Source organism: Phaenicophaeus curvirostris, chromosome 5 (genome assembly GCF_032191515.1).
Source record: "Phaenicophaeus curvirostris isolate KB17595 chromosome 5, BPBGC_Pcur_1.0, whole genome shotgun sequence".
NCBI lineage: Eukaryota > Metazoa > Chordata > Aves > Cuculiformes > Cuculidae > Phaenicophaeus > Phaenicophaeus curvirostris.
In genome coordinates this window covers 51170499-51193808 of record NC_091396.1, presented here as the reverse complement: position 1 = coordinate 51193808, position 23310 = coordinate 51170499, and the positions used below count along the sequence as shown (strand labels likewise).

Here is a 23310-nt window from a genome sequence, read left to right as displayed (position 1 = left end):
ATTGCATAGTAATTAACACATTAGCTTCATATTTCATCCTTGAAGGAACATCATCATTTGACTGGCAGTGTGAAGTCACTTGTGTGTGATGGACATAAATCATGAATAGGACTCTGAATTCTTCCCTTATCTGTTAAAACGACAAGCACTAAACTACATTCCATTATTTCATAGTAAGAAATGTACTGGAAAAGTCTGAAAAAGTATCCAGCTATATATATTTTATTAGATTTTACTTTTTCATTTATACATATTCACTAATGGCAATAGCTTTGATATGAAGTAGCTTTTTGCCATATCAGAGAAGAAAGATTATTCTTCCCCTGATAGTAACTACCTACTGTATAGAAGCAGGTCTAATGTTTCTAAGTACAGAGTACTAAAATGGCATTATTATAACTACTGCTTCATAAAATTTCAAACTACCATAATAATTTAATATCAGCGCAATCAAACTTTATGTGACTTTTTCTGCAGGCATACTCCTGCAATTGAGAGCTTCCTACTTGGACTTTCTTGGGGCCAGTACTCCTGGCAGCACCTTAGGAACTGTTCTCCTAATATAAAGTTTCCTTTTAAGAGAATTAAGTTCAGTGCTCTTTGTACAACAGGTAAATTGTGGCTCATGAAGCCTAAGAGGAGGTGGAGATTTTATTAGAATGGAAGAGAGAGGGAGAGTTGGTTGGAGAAGAGTGCTGGGAGAGATCACAGTGCTTTGGGAGAGTCTGTCCCTTGTCCCAATTTCCTTGCTGTCTCAGGCTTACACACATCCTGCACCACACTATGGCCCCAAGTTCAAAACTTGATGCCTTGATCTCCACTGGGAACAACCCCTGTGCAAAGCCATTTCCTTAAAACTCTGCTACATTTTAGGCTCAAGATGGCTGGTGTCAGTGGTGGGTGAGGTGGCTGCTTACACTTACACCTACTCGGATGCTGCTCGAGAGAAATGGACAGCAAAGCTCTACTTGAATGCAAAAAGATATGTCTGTGTATACGTGGTAGAGAGTGCTGCATTTCACATTTTCAAAAGCATTTTCTGAACTATAAGGAGGATTTCAGGAAAGCAGAAGCCTTCCCCTAGAGCCTGAAGCTCAGGGCAACCTGCTCTGTATCTCAGTTTGGGTTGCGTTGGGTTTACAACTACAACTCTCTGCTGCTGCAAGCCAGACGAGGCTTAGATACACGTATCAACCTCAGGCCTGAGCAGAGAGCAGGAATAATTTCTTCTGTGTCCTAACATGAGTGATCACCCTGTCTTAGGCAACATGGAGGAGAAATCAGCAGGTTAGGAGAAAAAGTTGGTGGGTGCTTGTGGAATGGAGAGCTGGAAGAAGATGTCATTGGCAGCCCTGATCAGAGAGAAATAGATGAGCTCATATACTGGGTTTGGCTGGGATGGAGTTCATTATCTTCATAGTAGCTTATATGGTGCCGGGTTTTGGATTTGTGATCCAAATAGTGTTGATAATATAGGGACGTTTTAGTTATTGCAGAGCAGTGCTAACACAGACTCAAGGCCTTTTCTGCTCCTCATGCTGCCCCACTGTGAGCTAGGGGTGCACAAGAAGCTGGGGGGGCACACAGCCAGGACAGCTGACCCCAGCTGGCTAGGGGATATTCCATACCACATGACTTTGTGCACAGTGACAAAAGCTGATGGAAGAAGAAGGAGGGGGAAGATGCTCAGAGTGGTGGTGTTTGTGTCCCCAGATAACCATGACGTGATGGAGCCCTGTTTTTCTAGGAACAGTTGAACACCTGCAAGCTGACAGGGAGTGGTGAATGAATTCCTTGTTTTGCTTTGCTTGTGAACATGGCTTTTACTTCCCTGATTAAAATGTCTTTGTCTCAACCCATGAATTTTTGAATGTTTTACCTTCGAATTCTCTTATTATCCCACTGGGAAGGGGAGCAAGCAAGTGGCTGGTGGGGCTTAGCTGCCCACTGGAGATAACCCATGACAGCAGAGAAGATGAAAAAGAGGCAAGGGCCATGGGACAAGGAAACTTAGAGAAGTCTGTGAGACGTAAGGTGGACTTGATAAGGGTAGATAATAAAACGGAGGAGAAGGGAGGGGGCAGGACAGTTCAAGCACTGGAGGTATGGGAGCATGGTCACAGTGGATGCGTGGAAGAGCCTAGGATCACTAAAGCACAGCCTTCTGCAGAGCCTTGAGCTGCTCCCAGTCCACGAATCCACCTTTCCTCTGCAAACCCATGGGCAAAGTGCTCCCTCCCCCTTTTAGGTTGGCTGAGGAAGCGGAAGAGCTTTGCTTGCCATCTCTCTGTTACCTCAAGAGGTCAGGGTCTGTGTGGAACCCAACGGCAGCGGCTCAGATGACTCATGGGGGTGTCACCATGATGCCACATAATGAAATTTCATGTGCTAGGAGTGTAATTCTGCTTTCATTCTTGCAGCAGTAAATTACAATGTTGAAACGGCAGCAAAAGCACAAAGTTATGCCTCAGAGTTAGGATGTGCCAGAATTGAGTTTCTTTGTCACTTTTATTCCCCTACTTCCCTTCCATCCCCCCCCCTCCCATTTTGTAGTCCCAGAGTGAAATCACCCTATTTATTTCAGCTCCTTCTCTTCTTGGCACAAGGGGAGCTGCTCTGGGCATGAATCAGAGTGGTGTGATGAAAGAAATGCTGTGTAGTTGATCTCTATCCTTGCGTTGCAGGAATTAGGCAACGTGTAGTGAGTGATACAGGAGCTGTAAGAAGAGAAAAGCTGACCTGCCGGGTGAGGCAGGCTCTGCGTCATGTCCTCATGTAGGGTGGGTCAACCATTTGGACTCTGCTCTCTACAGGTGGGCCCTTCCTCTAACCGTGTTGGTCAACAACTGCCTGACCCAGAGGCTTAGACTGACTTTCAGACACAAAGGACATTGTTACCGGTGAGGTCTCTTTGCACCACACAGAAGGCATGATTATGATTCAGACAAATGAAACAGTCTCAGGTAGAGCTGTCAGAAATACTGTTTCAGCTGCTTATTTGGTGAGGATTAAGGATACCTTTGCTTCACTGTGTCCCCTAAAAAGAAAGAAGTGTTTGTGAAGCATTCAGATACCCAAGTGCTATAGGAAAACCAAGGAAACTAATAATTCTGTCTTTGGAACATGAGCTGGGAAGTGTGCAGTGTATGGAACAATGCATTTAAAAAGAAAGTTGAAATGAAATGTTTAATACACTGATGCAAAGATGCTGTGGGCAGCATAACAGGAGACAAGACAGTGTCACAAGGTTTTGCGATCACATTTGCAATAGGCCAAATTGGAATGTCATGGATAACCTTAACTGGGTATTTTTTAAATTTTGAATGCTTAGCTTGGTGGCCCTAAGACCATTCTTTTGTCAAAATATTTTCCATGTGTGCAAATGTTTGATATAGAAAAGAACACTAACCCAAGCTACTGAGAAAATTACTTACCTTCCTCTATAAATTAATTTGATGGAAAACAAATCAGTAAGACAATTTTAATACTTTAGCTCCACTTTTGTAGCTGTGCTGTAGAGCAAGGTGTTGTCTTTGGCTATGAAAAGATGTTTTACTTATTGACTTGATTTACTGATTGAATATACTCGTCTTTAATTCAGCTATGTAGTGTGGACAGCATCATGCACATTGATTAATTGTCAGGGCATCTGGTGTATGTGTCGGAATTTTTACACTACACACATTTCCAGGGAGCTAAATACTCTCAGTTAAAATAATTTACTTAACAAAAGAGGCTAGGTAAAATCCTGTCTGAAACCATGGTTATATTTTGTCTCCTGCCAGAATATCTGGAGGAAATCGTTCTTTTTTAGTGTGTGTGTAAAGAAAGCTCCGAATAAGCAGAGCGCATTTGGCAAGTTCTGAACCACAGAAGGCTTACAATTAACTTTTCCAGATTGTGCATTTTCAGGTATCTGTAGAGTAAGCTGGGAGGGAGAGGGGGGGGGTGTGCTTTGAGGGTTAAGCTAGCAAAAGTGGACAAAATGAGTGACAGCACTGCTGCTAGAAAAGCTTAGTGCCCAGTGAGCTCACAGCCAAGCATTTATAGCTTTATGGGCAATGAATACGCCATCAGATAAGACTACAAAGCAATCCCATGCTCAGGTACTGGTTTTGCTCTCACCCTATCTGTTTATTTCACTATATCCTTTGCAGAATACTTACTACACTGTCAGCATTGTTATTGCCAACCCCACTACAAACCAGTAAAATGGGGAATGCTATCTAATGCCTTTTTATGGATTTCTCAGTTGATCCATTTGGTTCCTATTCAAATACTATGTTAATTTTAATTATTGAAACTAGAAGGGCAAGCAGGACTTTTGTTCAAGGGTGTTTTTCAAATATATCATATTTAGAGATCTAGAAATAAATAAATAAATAAAACCATTCAGAAATTTTAATTCATTTTTGGGTGATTATCCCAGTTTTCTTACTGTACTTCAACCACTAATTATCTTAGAAGATTACCTTTTTTGCCAGGAAATGGCTGCACTATGAATAATTCTCTCAGTATTTCCGCAGATGCTGACTTCTGAGGCAACAGAAATGCAAGTGGCTCTTTGGAGATCTGTACAAGATTTCCCAATCCACAAAGCATCTATGAAACATCACAACAAGAAGCCACCACGTATGAGGCTGTGGTACTCACTGCTAGCTAGAGGCAGCTTTGTCCAACACCTACAGAGATGCTGGAAAAGGCAACTTGCATCCTCTTTGTTAGGGTCTGTGGTGGCAATGACCTGCTTCTCAACTTTGTTTCCGTAACATCACTGCATGGTACTGGTGTCACTCAGCATCTCAGCCTCCACAGGGACCCAAGAGAAATTTAACCCCCTGCTGCAGTAGCATGGCACAGGGAAGGAAGAATCCCTGTAGCTACAGGGAGGAAAGCACGACAGGCTGGTCGGCTCTACTCTGCTCCAGGTTACCCTCACCAGCAGGGGGGAGAGCAACACAAGCACTTGCTCACTGGTAGCAACAGATATGCTTAATCATCCATGGGACTATTGGAGATTCTGTGGCTACCTAATCAGCAGCTCTGCCATTTATTGTGATATTTGTTTGAAAACAGATTTATTAGTATAAAACTTAAAGCAAATTATTAACTATTAAAAATACCTTCTGCTTACCTAGGATACTCACTGATAGGAGTTCTTAGAAAGTATAAAATCCTTAAAGTACTCGGGCCTTCTATAACAAACATCAGGAATCCTTGGAACTCAAGATCCATACGTGTCAAATTAATTACTTCAAAATCATGTATTTGGATTTAAAACAGAGAGAAACCTTTAATATTTTGGATTTGCAAAGTTATTATATAAAAATCCAACACAACTTTTGTGTTTGTCTTACTGATTTAAGTGGTCCACCCACTCTATTTGTAAGTAAACCATTTGCTTTCCTAGATGTCATTCAAGAGAGATGTGGCAACAGCCTTCATTGCCAATCCTTGCTTGAGGGCTCAATGCCTCTGGTCAGAAGACGTGCTGTGGTCCTGCCACAGTCCTTTCTGTCAGATTTCATTTGGTCATTACATTTTAAAAACAAAACAAAAATCCCCAACCAAACCCCCAAACCCCCAAACCAAAATCCCCAACCAGACTGCAGCAAGACAAGTGTTCCAGTTAGTTTCATGGTAGGGAAAAAGCAAGCTGTATTACCTCTGTTATTTCTAAACCCCAAGTCGTGTTTTTTGTTTAGGATGGTGTCACCTGGGAACAAGGATCTGCACTCACATCACAAGTGCACTGCATTATAGGGACCAAGGTACAGCCTCTTCCCCCCCACCCCCCCACTCACCTGGGCAGGGCGCAGGGGCTGTGACCTGCTACATCGTGCGCTGCCCACAGACCAGACCCACACCCACGTTTAATGCATCCGTAAAGTGTAGGGTGATTTCTTGATAGCATCTGTGTTTCTGAAGCTACACAAGTATTACAAACGGTTGAGGGATAAGAATGTTTTACCCCACCAGTAATTCCCCGCCTCTTTGCCCCACCCCAGCAAACAAAACAAATGCCCCATATCTGGAGATGTTTCAGTGCCTGAAATATTAATAAAATAAGCATGATAATGAATAATCTATGTTAAGCATTTTCTTACCCTTTATTTTTTCATTATGATCAGAAGAGGAATATGATTAACAGCAGTTTAAACTTTAGCAGTACAATTTCAGTATTAAATATAAAACTACACTGCAAGTTGATGTATTTTAAAAATGGTTATGTATACTCTAGCCTTAAATTTATGTATCAAATACAAGTAACTCAGTTGTTTCTTGCCTTGACAATTAACATATCTAACAAATTTCAACAAGCCAGACATCCATCTTTTCCATTAAAAAAAATAAGCAAGCACACCAACTCTTATTCATAGCAAGGGGGTGTAAAGATTCAACACTTTCTTGAGTGTTGTGCAAAGAATAACAGGTTTGAGAAAGTCAGTTAAGTAAGTGTAATGATAAACCTAAAGCTAAGCTGGAGGACCTTTTGATTAACTTCATATTTCATATACTACTTGCATCAGTTGAAAGCAACATGAGTTACAGAACTTCCATGAAAACAAGCCACTTACAAGCAGGTGGTTAAGCTTGATCAGTTTATTAAAAGGATTATATGACACGGTTGCCTGCAATAGCAGGGGACTGGATCTGATGACCCAGGAAGTTCTTTCCAGTCCCATGTTTCTAAGCCATGCACCAAGTGTATCCAGCCCACACTTTCACATTTGGAAGAAGCCAAAGCCACACACACACACTCACAGGGAGAAAAAATAAAAAAAATCAAAAATGTCCTTGATGACACCATTTCATTTCTCTAGATATTCACTACGCAGAAGGGAACAGAGCTAGTCCTGTACAGAGGATACATTTACTCGAGGTTGATGTGGTACTGAAGTCAGTTAATAATTAGATACCTCCAGGCAGATTCAGTTACAGGGCATACCAACACTGCACACTGCCAGACAATTTCTAATCAAGCCAAGAACCTCTTGCAGGAATGAGGTCTCTTTGCTAGCAAGCACAGAGCATACTGAATAAGCTAAAAGCAGCTATTCTTAAATGAACTACCCTACCAACCGTGAGTGAATGACATAGATGGTAAGAAGCATTTACCTACTAGACAAGATCTCTCTGCACACCCAGGCAGAAGTAATTAGTTCAGAGCAGCAACCATTGCTCCTACCTTGCCTGTCTCTCAAGCACGTTCTCTTTAAAAGCTCGTCTACAGTATCAGTGCAGCTTTCCTCAAGCACTACTGAAGTAGCAGTCTGCAGCTGCCATGCAAGACCACTTTCAAACGGTAGTCAAGACATTCCCATCACCATGGCCAGTTTGCTAAGACAGCATACACAGCCATAGCAGAAAAGCCTTTACAATAACCAGAGATCTAAACAATTGCCTACATTCAGCCCATCTAACTTTTAGGCACTTGGTTAAGGTGTTTGGGTCCCTCTTCACCCAGAACACACCCCTCAGGAAAAAATTAAAATAATTAGAAAAAAAGAAAAAAAATCACTGAAGGCATAGTCTCAGCTGCCTTCTGGAGGTGCCGACCCCCACTGAGCAAAGCTGCATTTCAAGCAACCAAGTTCTTAACACAGGCACCTCAGTTAGACAGGATGAATGGAGACTTGCATCTCTTCCAAGAGATAGTATCAATACTCTCCACAACCAAAGGCAATTAAGCAATTAAGGTTTGCAACTCCAGTTACTTTTGGAAGCAAGTATACAGTCAAGTAATTAAGCTGTAGTCCCTCCCAAGCATAAAAGCCTTCCACATGGAGGCTCTACTATTAAAAAAAAAAAAAAAAAAAAGCATTCTTCTTTCAAACAAAGAAGAGTGGACATGGCTGCTTTGCCACTCATTCATGGGGAAGCTGAAGGATTAGAGAACACTCACTTGGAGACCTGGAATGACTAAGCACTGCTAGTGCATGCAAAGCAGAAGTAACAAGATGATTTTTAAATTAACCCTAGTCCTCTTCTCCACCCCACAAAATTCATGCAAGTGTTTGAGAAGATAGTCAAGAGAAGATAATAAAGACTTAATAGCCCCACTTTCCAAAAAGGCTCAGGGTTTTCCTACATACTGTAAAAGAAATGTCCTTTTGTTTTATTTCAGTGGGTATGCATTTTTGGCATGTTTGAGAATCATAGATATCTATGAAGTCCATGCTGTTTGAATTCTGCAACTGTTTTCTATAACCTGTCAAAAAAAAACATAAGCAACCTATACACGTTTCCCCAGTACTGACATGCATGCTAAGAGCTCTCCACTTTAGTGAAATGAGGTGTTACTTCTGTGCTGATAGTTGACGGGTCAGCATTACACGACTTTTGAGACCAACTAAATTAACATTGTCGTAATATGAAAGGCAAGCACAAGTTCATTTATTTATAGCAAAGGTCTTGGGTTACAGGAGGTCAGTTCTTGCCATCTTGAAAAGATAGGGGATAACTTATTGCATACATGTGCATTATAATTTAGCAGCAAGTCATTCATAGAAACACTTCCCTCCTACTGCTTTTTTGGTTTATTATCTCAATTATATATATATATTTTAGCTTTACAAAGCATTTAACACCACCTTTAAGTTAATGGTCTTTTATTGGAAAAAAAGACTAGCATTTACAACTTGGAATGGACATAAATTGTAATATCTTGAACAGCGATGTTGATAGTTGTGCTGAAGTCCACAGGCTACTCCGCCAGCTCCAAGTCATGGTACAGAAGGTTTTAAAAATATGAGAGTCCAAAGATGCTCCCTTGGTGAAGATTTCTTTTAAAAATTTTGTGAACGGTAACAGCCCGACACCCGTTTCACTATAGTGCAATGCAGACAATGTTAAACCAGTATTTTAACACAGACATGCCATCCATAGTTAAGATCATTTTTGGAGCACATTGCTACGTACAGGAAAACCATTCAACCTTTAGGGCATTTTCGCTATGTTTTGCATCCTTCAACCATTTTGCTGCATACCATCCTGAGGTATAAACCAATTTTAAAGTAAACCAGCTATGACAATTTATACTACAAATTGAACTAGAATCCACTGCTCAACAAAAGAGTGGATCTTTTAGGTTGGTTTGTTTTTTTTTCCTTTTAATACAAATGTCTGACTGTGCTCAATTGTCAAGCTGCATGCATGAAAAACTGGCCAGCCCAAACAGTGTAATAGTCATTAGCAAATGGAACTTTTGAGTTCACTAAGTGCTTCCTTTTTTTATTTTCAAGGTAGTACAATTGTTTATATTGTAAAACTGATGTTTAACTTTATCTTTTGGGGACAGGACCACCAACCATTACATGCAGTTTGTGGACAGAAGGTATTTTGACATTCAGTTTTGCTATACAGAAACAGAATGAATAAATGAACATTTTTTTTTGCAAGAGGTAAGTAAAAGATTCAATTTGATTCTTCTAGAGGAAAAAAGGTGTAAAGGAGGTCTCTTCACTTTGCAGTCATCATCTGTACGAATTCTGAAACGACAAAAAGTCACTGTGATTTACTGTCTCCAGAGTACTGGAAGTTAAGCCTTCTCTTAAAGACACTTGGCAAAAAAAAAAACAACCTTCCACTGCATCTAAGGTTTTGTCCACAGAAGGGGAGAACCAAATAAGCCAGTGTCTCAAGTACTAGAAACTAATGCCCTATGCAACAGGCTTTCACTCAACCCGAGTAATCATTCTGAGCCAACCATCTTTTTACCTTCATAGTTGACTTGCCCATCCCCATCAATGTCTGCTTCTCTGATCATTTCGTCTACTTCTTCATCTGTTAGCTTTTCTCCTAAGTTTGTCATAACGTGACGTAGTTCTGCTGCACTGATATAGCCATTGCCATCCTGCGAGAAAAGAGTTGCACAAAATGATAATCAAAAAATCTGACATTGATTAACTCTGAAATTACATCCAGGTTTCCAGTAACTGCTTCTAAACTAGCCTTATGGCACTTGGAACAGATATACAGGCCTGGTACACTGTATAACCCTACAGCATGTCCTAGTCCCACTGCCCTGTGAAGCATACATATCACCATATTTTTACAGTACAATAAATGTATAGAAGAATAACTGCATGCCTGATTTCTAGCTGCGATAAAGTATTTTTAATGCTTTCCAAGAGCCTTCAAAAATAAAATCAGAAACAAAACATTTTTGTTTACTCTGCTGTCTAAGCAAGGCCAAAAAAAGGACCAATTTCCTCACCAGCAAGAATAAAGTCAGCTTTCTCTTCTCTGTAGTCACACCTTTACAGCCAGGCCACAGGTGGCTAGGTTAGGCTTTTTGGATAAGAAAAAAACTTCAAAAGAAATCATTTAAATTCTAACCCTAGAGTCATGAAAAGCTTTGTAGCCAAAAAAAAAAAAAACCAAAACACAAAAACAAAAAGAAGAGGATGACACTTCTAAGTCGGTGTTCCCATGAGTGTAGCATCCCAACATAGAGCTCATCCCTAACCATTTCAGAAATTGTCCTCTTCCACCTACAGGAAGATCACATTAGCTGAGAGCAGGGTTTGTTCACATAGCCATCACCATTAGGTAAGCTAACACAGCGGCTTCAAGCACAAATCCAGCCTGCAGAAATAACTCCACAGGATGGATGAAGTACTAAACAATCAAACATTTCTTATAGCACATCTTCCAGCAAAGTACTAGAGTGACACTTTCTTCCATAAAAAGGAGAAGTAACAAGGCTTTCTTCTACACATGCATCAGCTTAGCAGCTGCACCAGCCATTGCTCAACACTGTTTCTCTTGTAACTTCTGTCGTATCCAAGGAATCCAAAGAGGGGAACCCCTGTTCTAGCAGTAACTGATCGTCTCCATGGGTGCCCCAAGTATCCTTAAAAGAAGGCAGACGGAGTTGAGTTCAGGTCTTCCTGAAAGCAACCTCGAAGTACACATTTGAAAACAGAACATGCAATACTTTATGTTCCTCTAAACACTGATGAAAATCTTCGCTTCAAAAGTTTCCATAAATAAAAACTTGTGCATCCATGCAAACACCTCCCCATTCCCCAAAAGTCAGAAGGTACATAATCCTCTCCCTCCACTCCCACCCCAAGCATCAAGTTCTGCTCCTAAGGAAAGGCCAGAAAGCTTTCTTCATGGATGAACATAAAGCTTAGACCTTCCGCATAAAGCAGGGAGAACCAGCCTGTGACAGTCCTAGTCCTGTTTCCAACTACTCTGCTTCTAATAGAAGACTTTTCTTGTCCTTTTAGGCAAGGGAGAGAACAGATGGAAAAAGAGAGACATCACTTTGTATTTTTATTAATACCTTGTCAAAGACTCGGAATGCCTCACGGATTTCTTCCTCACTGTCTGTGTCCTTCATTTTTCTGGCCATCATGGTTAAAAATTCAGGGAAGTCGATAGTGCCATTGCCTTAATGAAAAGAAACTTCCAAAAATTAAACTTCCATGTTTTTCTTTATTAAAAAAATAAAATGGCATTTAGTTTAGCCAGGGACAAGACTGACATCCTCTGTAAACCACTCTTACAGAAGAACTGATTCTTCTCCCTCAGTTGCTATCACTTCCTTTTTGCCATCAGAATGCGCAGTAGCCACCATCATTGCAACATTTCAGCATAAAATCAATTGTTGCCTTTTCTCCAGGTCAAGCCACACCATTTGCCATCAAAGCTGCAAGTACAACATCTGCCTGATGCTCCAAGGTTAAATACTACTAAGAGTTGCATTTACTTCAAAGCACTTCCCAAAACTGTACTTTCGGTTTCTTTAAAATCTACCAATTTCTGTTGAGCTGGCACTACAAATCCATAGTATCTGAAATTTGATAAAATTACACTTCACCAAGCTGCTCATAAATACTTGTCACTTGTTACAAATCAACTTTCTTATCACCATGTTGTACACCACAAAAGTAATACACAAGGATTTGAAAGTAGCAGCTTTCCTGATGCTGCTGGAATTATTTGGTATTCCTCATAAGCTTAGCAGTAGGAGTTCTTAAAGCTATTCCACTGCAAAACTAAGAAACCTCAGTAACATCCAAGCCTTACTCCTAAGACTTAAAAGTTCATTCAAACAAGGACTCAATTCAGGCTGCTCAAAGCCAAGAAAGTGGTATAGTGAAGCAGCCAGTTATTTAAAACAACACAAACTACTATAGTCAGGATTCAGCCCTACATGCTGAAAATCTTGCAATAATAGTTTACTGTGCAACTAAAATCTACATTTCCCTCAAGCTACAGGTACTAACTCACTAGGTAAGTATAGCAAAGAAGCTAAAATAAATGCAGTTTAAGAAAACCTTTGCAGCTTAGGGATTCCAGATTGAGGCATATACAGCTGTATATCATCATTGCCAGCTCAATCTACCAGCTACATCTAAACACAGGTCTTGTACTCAGTTTTGAAAAATCCTCAATGAACACTTAGGATAACAGCAAAACATTCTGCCATAAAACAAGCTTAAACAGATGGGCAGGCATGCTTATCTGAAGTCCTCAGTCACTTTAACCAAGCAGTGCAGCATCACAGACTGTACCCTACAGAATTCACTATACACAAACTCTACACAGCACTGCAAACCCTGAAGTTTCTCAGTATCTGCACCCAAGAATCAGCAACCAAGGTCAACTTACACTTTTAGGAAAGCAGTTGTAATTAATGTAGTCCAAATATCAGATAATCTATACTCTTGCCAACATACTTTCAGTCTTCTTGTACATAGATGGTAAAGAAAACTCACCATCACAATCAACATACAAGGCAAGAGCCTTGACATCACAGAGCAGGGGAAAGCTGCTTTTTACAACTGCTAGCCTGTCTGGAGTCTCAGAAATAAAGCACTCAGTTACCCTCTCTGGCATCCATTTAAAATAACTGACAGATTTGACATGGGAAGGCTCTTCTGCCTTTGCTTCGAACTCCTTACCTCTATCTACTAGTGATCTAATATACTACATTAGACTAGATAGTCCCTCCCTGTTGGGTTTTCAACTCTTTGAAGTGTAGCACTGTTCCACTCCTACCACATTTTTGGCCTTAAACAAAACCACAGACATTAGTACAACTATTACAACCAACATGGGCTGATGAAACATACATAGAAAAGCTGAGTGGAAACACAGGTTAACAGCGGGTCAGGGCAAGTCAGGCAGCAATTGGAAGCCTGTCACCCATAAAATATTAAAGACATGGCTTAACTTTGTCTCTGCCCATCCTCTTTCTTAGATTCTTGCTAATACTGCCAACATATTTGACTGTTTACTGTGCAGAGCAATCAAGAAAATCAACACCCCTTAGATTCTATAAAGTATTTTGGAACTGCTTCAAAGGATCAATGCCACAGAATCCTCTCTATTCAGCCCAAGCCCAAGCGTAGACTATCACAAGACTATCAAGGCACTCATAACTACCTTTCCAACACTTACCATCAGCATCTACCTCGTTGATCATATCCTGTAATTCTGCTTCTGTTGGATTTTGACCCAATGACCTCATGACAGTTCCCAGTTCTTTTGTTGTGATAGTACCATCACCATCTTTGTCAAATAGGGAAAAGGCTTCCTTGAACTCTAGAGGCAGAAACAGTCCCAGCATTTAGTAACATCACTAGAATTAGAAAACTGCATACTAAAAATGGCCAGCACTGACAACATCTAGTACAATTTTTAAGAAACATTTTATCTAATTTAACTGTCCATGTATTGAGAAAAAATAACATTCAAATATTAATGAAGAAATTACAGTACAAAGACAACTTGCATAGCATATTCAAAATTATTTCATGTGGCTGTTATCTGCACTGTAGTTCCGTAACGCATTTTAACATCTTGCTTGAGGCACAGTTGTACACAGACCATAAAGAGCAGCTGCCTGGGATAAGTGCATGGACCCACTGGGTTCCCTTCACCACTAACAGTGTTACAGGAACAATAAATGTTGTCTTTTACCACTTATTTTTAAGGCAGCAGACAGAAAGAATTAATGTCAGCCACAAGTGCTTGACTGGTCTCAGAAAGTCAGATAACACTCCTCCTAATCAGTCTGAATTACAGACACTCAGTTAGAAGTAATCCAAGCCAACGTCTTGTAAGTGTGTAATAAATCCATATTACATTTATTTGTTCCCATTTCAAGCTTATCTGCTCTTTATTAAAAAGAAAAGAGTACCTAGGTCTGCTTTGAGTCCAAGAAGTTCATTCAAGTCTAGCAATTATTTCTGTTTGCAAGAAATCTAGAAGGACTTGGCTCAAGTCTGAAAGTCTAAAAAAATCATTATGTGTAGTCCAAGGAACAAGCAGTCTAAATTGAGAGGCAGTGAATCAGTTATCTTCTGGATTTTTTTTAAAACTGCTTTTATAAAAAAGTAGATTTAAAACTGTCAGAGGGTTTTTTCCCCCCACTATGTTTAAGATAATAGGTTTTCTTAGTCACAAGCAGTTAGCAAAAAATTAATCATTTCTCATCAAGACACTTACCAGCAATCTGTTCTTCAGTCAGCTGATCAGCCTACACAAAGAATAGAATATTTTAGAATACTGTTTACCTCTAGCTATGCCACAAGACACTTTCTTTAGATTTCAGCAGGGATTTTTCATTAGTTTTATAAAACTGCTTTCAACTCTTGAAATTGTGCCTCTGCAAGGAGATTCCTCCCTCACCTACACCATGCGGCCATTTCCAAAAGCACACAAGCTAACTTATTCCGAAATTGCACATGAAGAACCAGACACCCTTTGACTCGAGAAGCCCGATTTGGTCAAGTGGACACAGTGCAGGCTCCTTGCAATTGGTCAAAGAGGCCCAATATCCTTAATGACGTGGGTTTGGGGTTTCACACCACATCCGATGTCATTTCCAGCTGTACAATGACCCTGATCCTTCGTGGGGGTATTGGCACACTAGTGGGCTAACAGCAAGCATGCCACCTAGTGATCTAAGGCAGCTGAAGTCTGCCCTCCCCACCACACTGCATCAATTATCAGCCTATACTGCAAGCCTAACAGGAATGGCTGTGCCATGATACCAGGAGAAATTAATACCCAGTATTACAGAGATTTTTGCAATCTCTGACAAATAAAATTACAGTTTTCAAGCATTGCATTATTTCTCCATTCAGCCAAGCAGCTTAAAATGCCACCCAGACATGCAGGCTGCTTTATGCATAATTTTAATTGACAAGATCTAAAATGCTTGCCTGCGACCTTCTGAACATCAAGAAACCACTGCTGCATCCAAAGGTATATGCCTTGGTGGGCAATTATATACGCTTTCCTAGCCCTTAATTATGCTAACCGCATCCTTCCAGAAGCCTCTCTGTACAGCTAGCGTATCACAAAAACCTCTGCTGCTTAGACACAAAAGAAGCTAACCAGTTCTTCATGAAAAAATATGTATTTTCCTAGTGATTAAAAAAAAAAAGACATCTATGGTAGTCAGTCATACATACTGCTGAATACAAGGCACCAACTCATTTTACGCTAATTTTATTGGACAGTCTTTACTAACAGAAAAGAATTTTGTAGGTCAGAGAAAGGCGGCGTCTCATAACCCTTTTGTCCTAAAATATCATTATTCAAGCATAAAAGCCACTTCACCGCATCGACAAATACCATAGAGAATTAACAGGCTACACCATCTGTGAAGCTCTTGCACAGGGGAACACGGCAGGGCTGGATATCTGCTGTATGTGTTTATAGTAAGTGGCATATGTAGATTTTTATCCGTAAATAGTTGTTTACAGCTTCTTTTTTTTTAGCGTTTAAATATTTTAATTCCCTGCAGGCACTATGGGATAGGCAGAAACGGGTACAAGCGTTAACAGCTAGAGACGGCTCAAATTTAGTAAATCTTTTTAAAAAAACAGCAGACAACTCGAGTTCAAAATCCAGTTCGACTTTCCACACTCTTTTTTCTCATTTCGCAGAACAGGCGAGGTTTTACAAGATTATCTAAAGAATTTACGTAACAGACTCAGTGCCCTGCAGAACAGGAAACGGAGCCACACCTCGGCAAAACCCTCCGACCCGCAGCTCCGGCTCCCTGCCCCATCAACTGGAGCTCACTAGACGTTTCATCAAATCGGATTTCCCGTTAAAACAACTCCACCGCCTCGCACCACCGCGATGCCCGAGGCGGGAAGCCGCGGGGTTCCCGTTCCCGAGCCGCAGGACAAAGGTACCCGGGGCTGGAGCCACCACCCCACCCAGCCAAGTCATCGAAGCCCGTCCCGGTGATGTCAGCCCGCCCCGACGGGAGATGGAGCCCAGGAACACCCGCACCGCCAGAACGCGGCTCGAGAGCAGCCGGCGACCCCGGGGGAGGCCAACAACAGCCGGGGAAACGCTTTTTCGCGCGGAGCCCGGGCCGGAGGCGACGCTGCGGGAGGCTCGGCGGACGGCGCCCCGGGGAAGGGAGGCCGCGCCGCCCCCGCCGCCCCCCGCGAGCGCCGGGCCGATCCCAACCCCGCCCCGGTCCCCGCAGCCGGGGGCGCGCGGGGAGGAAGAGGAGGAGACATGATGTAATGCGGGCGGCGACGGGCCGCGCCGCGGCCGCTCCGTTTTTCGGGGGGATGGGGCGGCGGGGGCGCAGCGCGGTGCCCTCCCCCGGGAGCTGCCGGCCCTGCCCTCGGGGACGGCGGAGGAAGCGGAGGCTGAGCAGGAAGGGCCGCGGCCGATGGGGGGTGGGGGAGGGGAGAGGGAGCCCATAACCTCCAGCCCGCTCGCCCCGCGGCCCTCGCCCTGCCCGGGCACAGCGCGGCTCCGCCGTCCCCGGCGACCCTTCGGGCGGCCCCCCGCGCGGTCGGTGCGGCTCCCTACCATGGCGCGGCGGCGGCACGAACTGCGCGACCACGAGCGGCGGCGGCGTCTGCCTCCTCCCGGCGCGGCTCGGGGAAGTGCTGGGGCTGTGAGCCTGCGCCGCGCCGCTATATAGCGCGCGCCGTATCCCTCCGCCGCAGCGGGGCCTTTTTCTCTCCTCCCCGGCGCGCTGGCTGCGAGGGTGACTGCGGCAGCGGCCCCGCCCCTCCGCGCGAGGCCCCGCCCCCCCGGCGCTGCGGCGAGGGCCGCCCTCTCCCCCTCCCCCCCTCGCCCCGAGACCCCGCGCGGGGAGGGCCGGGGCCTTCGCGTTCCCCCGGGCGGCGGCCCCGGGAGAGCGGGGAGCGCCGGTAAAGCCCGTTCCTAGAGGCAACCCGAAGGGCAGGGGCGCTGCAGCTGAAGCTCGAGCGGCTGCCTTGTCTTGTAATTGTCGCGGTTTGCCGGTGGGACCCGCAGCCGAGGTGCAGCCTGCGAGCGAGGCGGCAGCTCGCCCTGATGCCGGACGCTGGGCGTGAGGATTTTGCCCCCCAGCCGGTGATAACGCAGGTAAATCCCGCAGCCCTCGCCCCGCAGCCCTCGCCCCGCACCTCCTCTCGAACTTGTGGAAGCACAAACACGGACCCACCTTGCACCCAAGGGGTTTGGTTCCGTTCCTGACACGTACCCTGAGGTTTTTGAGCCTCCTTGTAGTTTGATGTATTTTTCATTAAGGTTTTAGTTTAGGCCTCTCTCTGGGTTGGGAGCCTAGCGGTATTTCAAACGTGGTCATAATTTCGATGATCTGTTTGTAGTGCAGCATTAAATCTTTTAAAATGCGTTTTTCTTTTTTTGAAAGATTGTGCGTACTTGGAGTGTTTGAAATAAAGACAAAATGGGTTGAGTTCTGTTTGACAATTCCACTAGCGCTACCACTTCAGTTACAATTTATTTGCCTGCCTTTCTGGAACACAGCGATAGGCTGGCAAACACAACAGTTAACCTGTTTGCAATCTAGAAGGATTTCTCATTGCAAACTAAATAGTATATATACTGTATATATATAGTCCCCAAAAGATTCTAAAATTTGTGTAGGAGCTCGTAGTGTCTGAAATAGTGTCAGAAAAATGATTTGCAGCTGGCTAATCAGCAAATGATAGGTTTATAGACAGCTTCCATTAGTGCAGAATGGCCAGCCTCTTATTTTTAATATACACTCTTTTAAAGCCACTAAGCAGTTGTTCCTTTTTTTAATTCTTTTTTTTTTTTCTTTTTTTCCTGTGGAAGAACATGCAAATCGATCACTTGTTTTCAAACCAGACCAATAATTTTAAGCTCTTCCTGTCCCAGCTTAATTTCTTTCTGGAAAACATGGTACAATGTTTGATTGATTCAGGCTACAAGAGCTTTTACTTGGATAAGTCAATCTTGGAACTCCCTGAGCCTCACAGGGATGTGTGAGTAACAATGTTCATGCACAAATCATTCACCTCATTGTGGTCCTACATGGGTGAAGATCTCATTATTGAAACACTAAATCCTATGTAAATATTGAGCTGAGAAATTTTTACAATTATCTCACAAAGATAAATAGCTAATGCAGCTTCATGGTCTTTGGCCAAAATGTTTCAAAATGGAAGGCTGAAGGTATCCTCAGGAGAATAATCTTACCAGCGTTTAAATGTGATAGTTTAGCATGTGGGTGTCTCATTGTGGTCCTTTTAAAGTTAATTTTTAAGTGCATGAAATATGTTCTTCCATTGATGCAAACCTTCACTTGTTAAAAAATGAAGGGATTAGCTTTATCTGCTAAGGAGAAATATAAGACAAGGAATTAAAATTTATGTAGATTTTTTACAAGCTATCAGCATTACAGCTTTTGGACATACGTGAATAAACTTGGAAATGTAAAGTAAAATGACACTCAGTCACACTCAATGAATGTTGCCAAAGATTAACGGAGCCTTTAAGCAGAAGGATTGTTGTGCATTTATTCCTATTTCCTTTTAAAATACAAAAACTTTTTGTGTCTACTTTTGCTAACTCTTGATGGTTCACACTAATAATTCATTTATATTAAAAATGGAATTATAAAATAAAGTTACTTTTAAAGTAGTTTGGAATGCAGTTACCTTGCTTTATTTAAGAAAAAAAAGTCAGAATCATCAGTTAAGGTGCCACAGTTAGGTTCTGCAGTAGTTTCTGTTAAATTGCATCATTCTGTATTTGGAAATATTTCACAGCTAATGCTCAAAAATAACATTCTGACTAAAGGGAATTTTTTTTTTCCTAATTTGACATATGGCAGTGATAAATGTAAACAAAACAGAATACTAATGTTTTGCTGCTTATTTAATGTAGAAAAAAACTAACCTAAACTGGCATCTGCCTGCTTCTTGTACATTTGCTTTCACTCAATTGTACAGCTAGATTTTGATCAGTATTCTTTGTTCTCTTAAAATTTACATTCAGTTGTGGGCAGGCAAGAAATGCCCCTGTCACTCCAATGACACACAATGTCAAATGATTTGCCAGGTTCTACAGTCTCATTCAAAATCTCCTGGATCTCAGTGGGAGCTGGACTGGGCCATGGAATTACTCAGTGTTTGTGCCTAAAACCATAGAACTTGGCCATCCCGTTGCTAGAGAGCTCTGTTACGAACAGAGGGCTATGCGATAGCTATCAAGACTAATTTCTGCCTGGATAGCTTTACTGTTCTGAATTATTTTACTCGCTATCACTGAACATGCTTTTGTTGACTTGTGTTTAAGCTGCTAATATTAACAAGATTATTTTATGCATTTACTAGTTGCATAGTTAAAAGACTTGCAACCATTCTACCTAGTACTGCATTTCTAAATTTTGCCTTAATGGGATAGTAAGATTACAGTGTTTGTCTCCATTTCTGCAGATACTTAACGTGTCCATTCCTTGGAGCAGCCTAAGATATAAGGAGGAATTCTGTTAAGAAGTAAAAAAATATTATAATAAACTTTACTCCTGACATGCAAGGTGAGCTTTTCAGCCTTGGCTTTGTTCAAATAAGCACTGAAGAACATGGCCTCACATTATAACTATCAATATCAATTGTTAAGTTGAAAAAAAATCAAACCTAAAACATTTCACAGGCATCTGCCCCAGGGAGAATGGATGTAAGAACAGACGGACAGAAGTTTGTCAAATCATTTAATGCACAGCTGGGAGGCTGATATGATGGCAAGAGGCATAGATAACCAGCGCATATTAAGTTAGAAGTATAAGAAGCCAAAACCAAGTATGTAAGTATATGCAACATCTGTGCAACTGGAACAAATTCATAATTAGTTTTCATGGCTACAATATTGCCAGTTGTTTCTGTGAGCTACCCAAACTGGATGTGAATTTGTTGTACTGCTTTTCCAGTCAACTGGAATTCATTTGGTATATCAGAAAATAGGGGTGTTTGCCCTCTCTACAAAATTCTGTTCATATAGGCAATGTTTTTTGGAGAGACCATTTTCACACAATTAATATTTCTAAATGCCATTAGCATCTGTGAAAATCTAAGCCAGTATCCTTACAAAAATACTCTATGAGCTTCAGAAAGATTGCAAATAAGTGGGTGGAACTCCACTGACATAAAAAGCTAGAACAGAATTGAATTTGACCACATTTATACAAGATGTGAAAGTAAAGACTGCTTTAATCTTAACATTTGAATTTCCAGACTTGGTAGCTCTTTTAAATGGGAACATCTATGTTGCAGTAGATTATGTTTTCTTTTTCTTTGAGAGAAAAACCCCACAAAACTACCCAATCTTTCATATGCTCATCATTTCTTTATATTTGCTTCATTCTCACTGCTGTGTATGAAAATCACATACAATTGTGAATTTTCAATAAGCATTAAGTGTTAGAAGACCATCGATGTACAGCTGAATAAAAGTAGTTGCTACCTACACTGAGTGTCCGTTGTCTTGTAAAGTTTTAGGTGCTGATATAAAACTAATTTAGCCGTTGGTTAGACTTAAATTATTTACACATTGCAATTAAACTAGTGAATCCTTTTGTGTGTAGCTGTGTAAATTAGCATCCTTGAAGCCCAATAGTCAAAGAGTTTTGTGTTGTAAACTCAGGGTTGTTTGAGCTGGGAAACATAAAAGGTTCTATTTTTGAAAGACTTCAAAGGTGGGAATTACTGACCTGCTCCCATTCATAAACTCAGTTCTACATCTTGCTGGTTAAACATTATATAATAATTCTGTTAAACCAAAGTGCTTTCCCCTACTTTTTTACCCTTGAGATGTAAAATAAATGAAAAAAAAAACCCAACATTTTTTTTTCACAGTCTTAAAAACACAACCTTTCTTCATAGTCCTGTGAAGAGTTCTCTAGAAACACTGGAGTATGTGAAAATGGGATTTTCCTTCTCAGTTCTTCTAATTGCCAGTTTCATAGGAAGGCAAACATTGGATGATTCATGGTATAAACAGAAGTTACTCCTTTCATTTTTCTATTTTTTATGTTTTGTTATTGTTAGTGTTTTCATGGATAAAAGCCAAATTTTATCCACTGTTTTTCAAGAATGAAATGCAGAAGCGGACAGAATATTTATGTATGTGTTTGCTAAGTATTTTGTATTTTTACATAACATTGTCAAGCATGTCTAGGTCATGCTCACTCACTGTTGGATCCATGTATATGAACTATATTACTTCATGGTGATTCCATTTAATACCTCTGTCAAAAAAAGTGCATGGGAACAGTCATTCTAATGACAGGAAAAATTGTTTCTAATTTCAGTAGAGGGATTCCTCAAAATTTTAAACAATGCAATGTAACAAACAATGAAACAATTCTCACCTTATTAGGAATGGCTTGATTTTGCATTTAATTTCTTAAGAATACGCTGGAAAACTGACTGGGCCAAAACCTGGTTTACTTCATAGGTTCAAATTTCTGTCTTAGAACAAGTAGATAAAAGCTGAGCAGCTGTTGCTGTTAGCTACAGATTTTGAACCAATATATAGCTTGTAATAGTAGAATAAACAATGGTGAACAAGTATGCTTCAGAATTTAAGTCCTGAAGAAAAGCTGGAAATTGGTTTGTTCAACTCCAGTACTGCTGTTTCTTCATTGCCGTTTGTCCTATTTAACATAGGAGAAAAAAAAAATCTTCAAAGATGTTCCGGATTGCTTCTTTACATAATGGTAATTATTAAATGAGCCATTTGCATTGTTTTTTACACATCTCCTTTGTCCATAAGTAATTCATTTTCATCTCAATATTCCTGTGAAGCAAACTGGGATATTAATTTTGCAATAAAAGTCCCAGCTAAATTTAACAAATATATGTATGAGAATATATATGGCATAGGCAGATGGGTATGTCAGATCCATAGATAAATCCTCTAATCTCCTTTACTTAACTCCAAATTGTAATTTTGTAGTAGGTCTATGTTAAAAAAAATTCTTTAGGTCAGGTATGGCTGTCATAAGTCTTCGTGCTATAGCTAGAGGTAAAAAATTCAACAACTCCACATATGCATTTCAAGGATAGTCATAATTATAGAATTATTGTTTCCGGTACAAATTCTCAGCAACTGTAAACATGCCTTGAAGTCAATAAATCCATGTTAATTTGCATCACCTAGGGATTTATTCTTCCCTTCCTTTCTCTCACATACCTGAGGAGTTTCTATCAGTTTGTCTGATTCACTGGGATAAGAGGCTACAAGATCAAAACCACCTGAGTTAATGGATGTCAAATACTGCTTTCCAAGAGCATCCAGTATTCTAATCTGCCATACTATGAAGCTAGCCTGAGGTGAGTATTACACATGCATCCCAATTTACTTAAGAGATGCTGGAAGCCTGAATCATTGCCAGGCAATACTCTTCCTCATTCATCTAAAGTACACGAAGAAAGGTATGAAATCACTACCCTTCTTCACACAGGTATTCTTTGTTTGTGCCTGTGTCAATAATAAACCCACCTGATATGAAATAACCCCTATGTTGCTCAACAACCCTGAAGTGAAGATACACTTCTAGTATCGGTTCTGAGAAACTGTAAAAATAAATTCCAATCTCCGCAGCCTGTTGCTTGAGAGCCAACAGACTGCCTCTGCCCTGGGAACCTGGTGTGGTAGTACCTGGGAAATCCTCTACTGAGCTTGTCTTTTTAAAGTTTTTTAGTGAGAAGAACTTTTGAAACAACAGGAACATATGATGCCTCCAGAACATGAGTTTTGATACCGCCCTTAAGGTTTCTCTTTGATCCAGTTCTTTGTCTAGAACTTCGGTTTCTTACCTTTGGGGGCACTAGCACGTATCAAGTCCAGCCTCTTGAAGTGTGATCCTTGGAGCACGTGTGTGCCCCCATCCTAAAGCACCTCACATCACTGTTGAAATTCCAGAAATGTTACAAAAAACCTCCTTTGTACACCTGGAAGACACAGCTGTCCTATTGGGCCTGCTATTCCTTACAACGTTTTTGTGAGGGTACAGGTGATATCAGCTGCCTAATCAAATCTCTGTTCTGCCTT

At 41.2% G+C, this 23310-nt stretch overlaps 1 protein-coding gene and 1 long non-coding RNA gene across 2 annotated transcripts; one reads left to right on the top strand and one right to left on the bottom strand.

Annotated features, from left to right (window-relative positions):
• Positions 1-8375: 8375 nt before the first annotated feature.
• CALM1 (calmodulin 1) lies at positions 8376-17020 on the bottom strand. The gene is made up of 6 exons (XM_069858754.1): positions 16810-17020; positions 14470-14500; positions 13420-13563; positions 11297-11403; positions 9721-9856; positions 8376-9491 (listed from the first exon to the last, which is right to left on the bottom strand). Exons 1-6 carry the CDS (start codon positions 16810-16812, stop codon positions 9463-9465), a joined length of 450 nt encoding a protein of 149 aa, XP_069714855.1. The 5' UTR covers positions 16813-17020; the 3' UTR covers positions 8376-9462.
• A 75-nt stretch (positions 17021-17095) lies between these two features.
• On the top strand, positions 17096-20752 carry LOC138720713 (uncharacterized). Its single transcript, XR_011337458.1, has 3 exons — positions 17096-17352; positions 19695-19795; positions 19912-20752. It is a non-coding gene; the product is annotated as an uncharacterized lncRNA (long non-coding RNA).
• The last annotated feature ends 2558 nt before the right edge of the window (positions 20753-23310 follow it).

What these genes read in the sequence shown, in the direction of transcription:
- CALM1 (XM_069858754.1), bottom strand. An exon ending in CATTCCGAGTCTTTGACAAG is followed by an intron (nt 9,857 to 11,296) that starts GTATTAATAAAA and finishes CTTTTCTCGCAG; the next exon opens with GATGGCAATGGCTATATCAG. An exon ending in TGGGCAAGTCAACTATGAAG is followed by an intron (nt 9,492 to 9,720) that starts GTAAAAAGATGG and finishes TTGTCGTTTCAG; the next exon opens with AATTCGTACAGATGATGACT.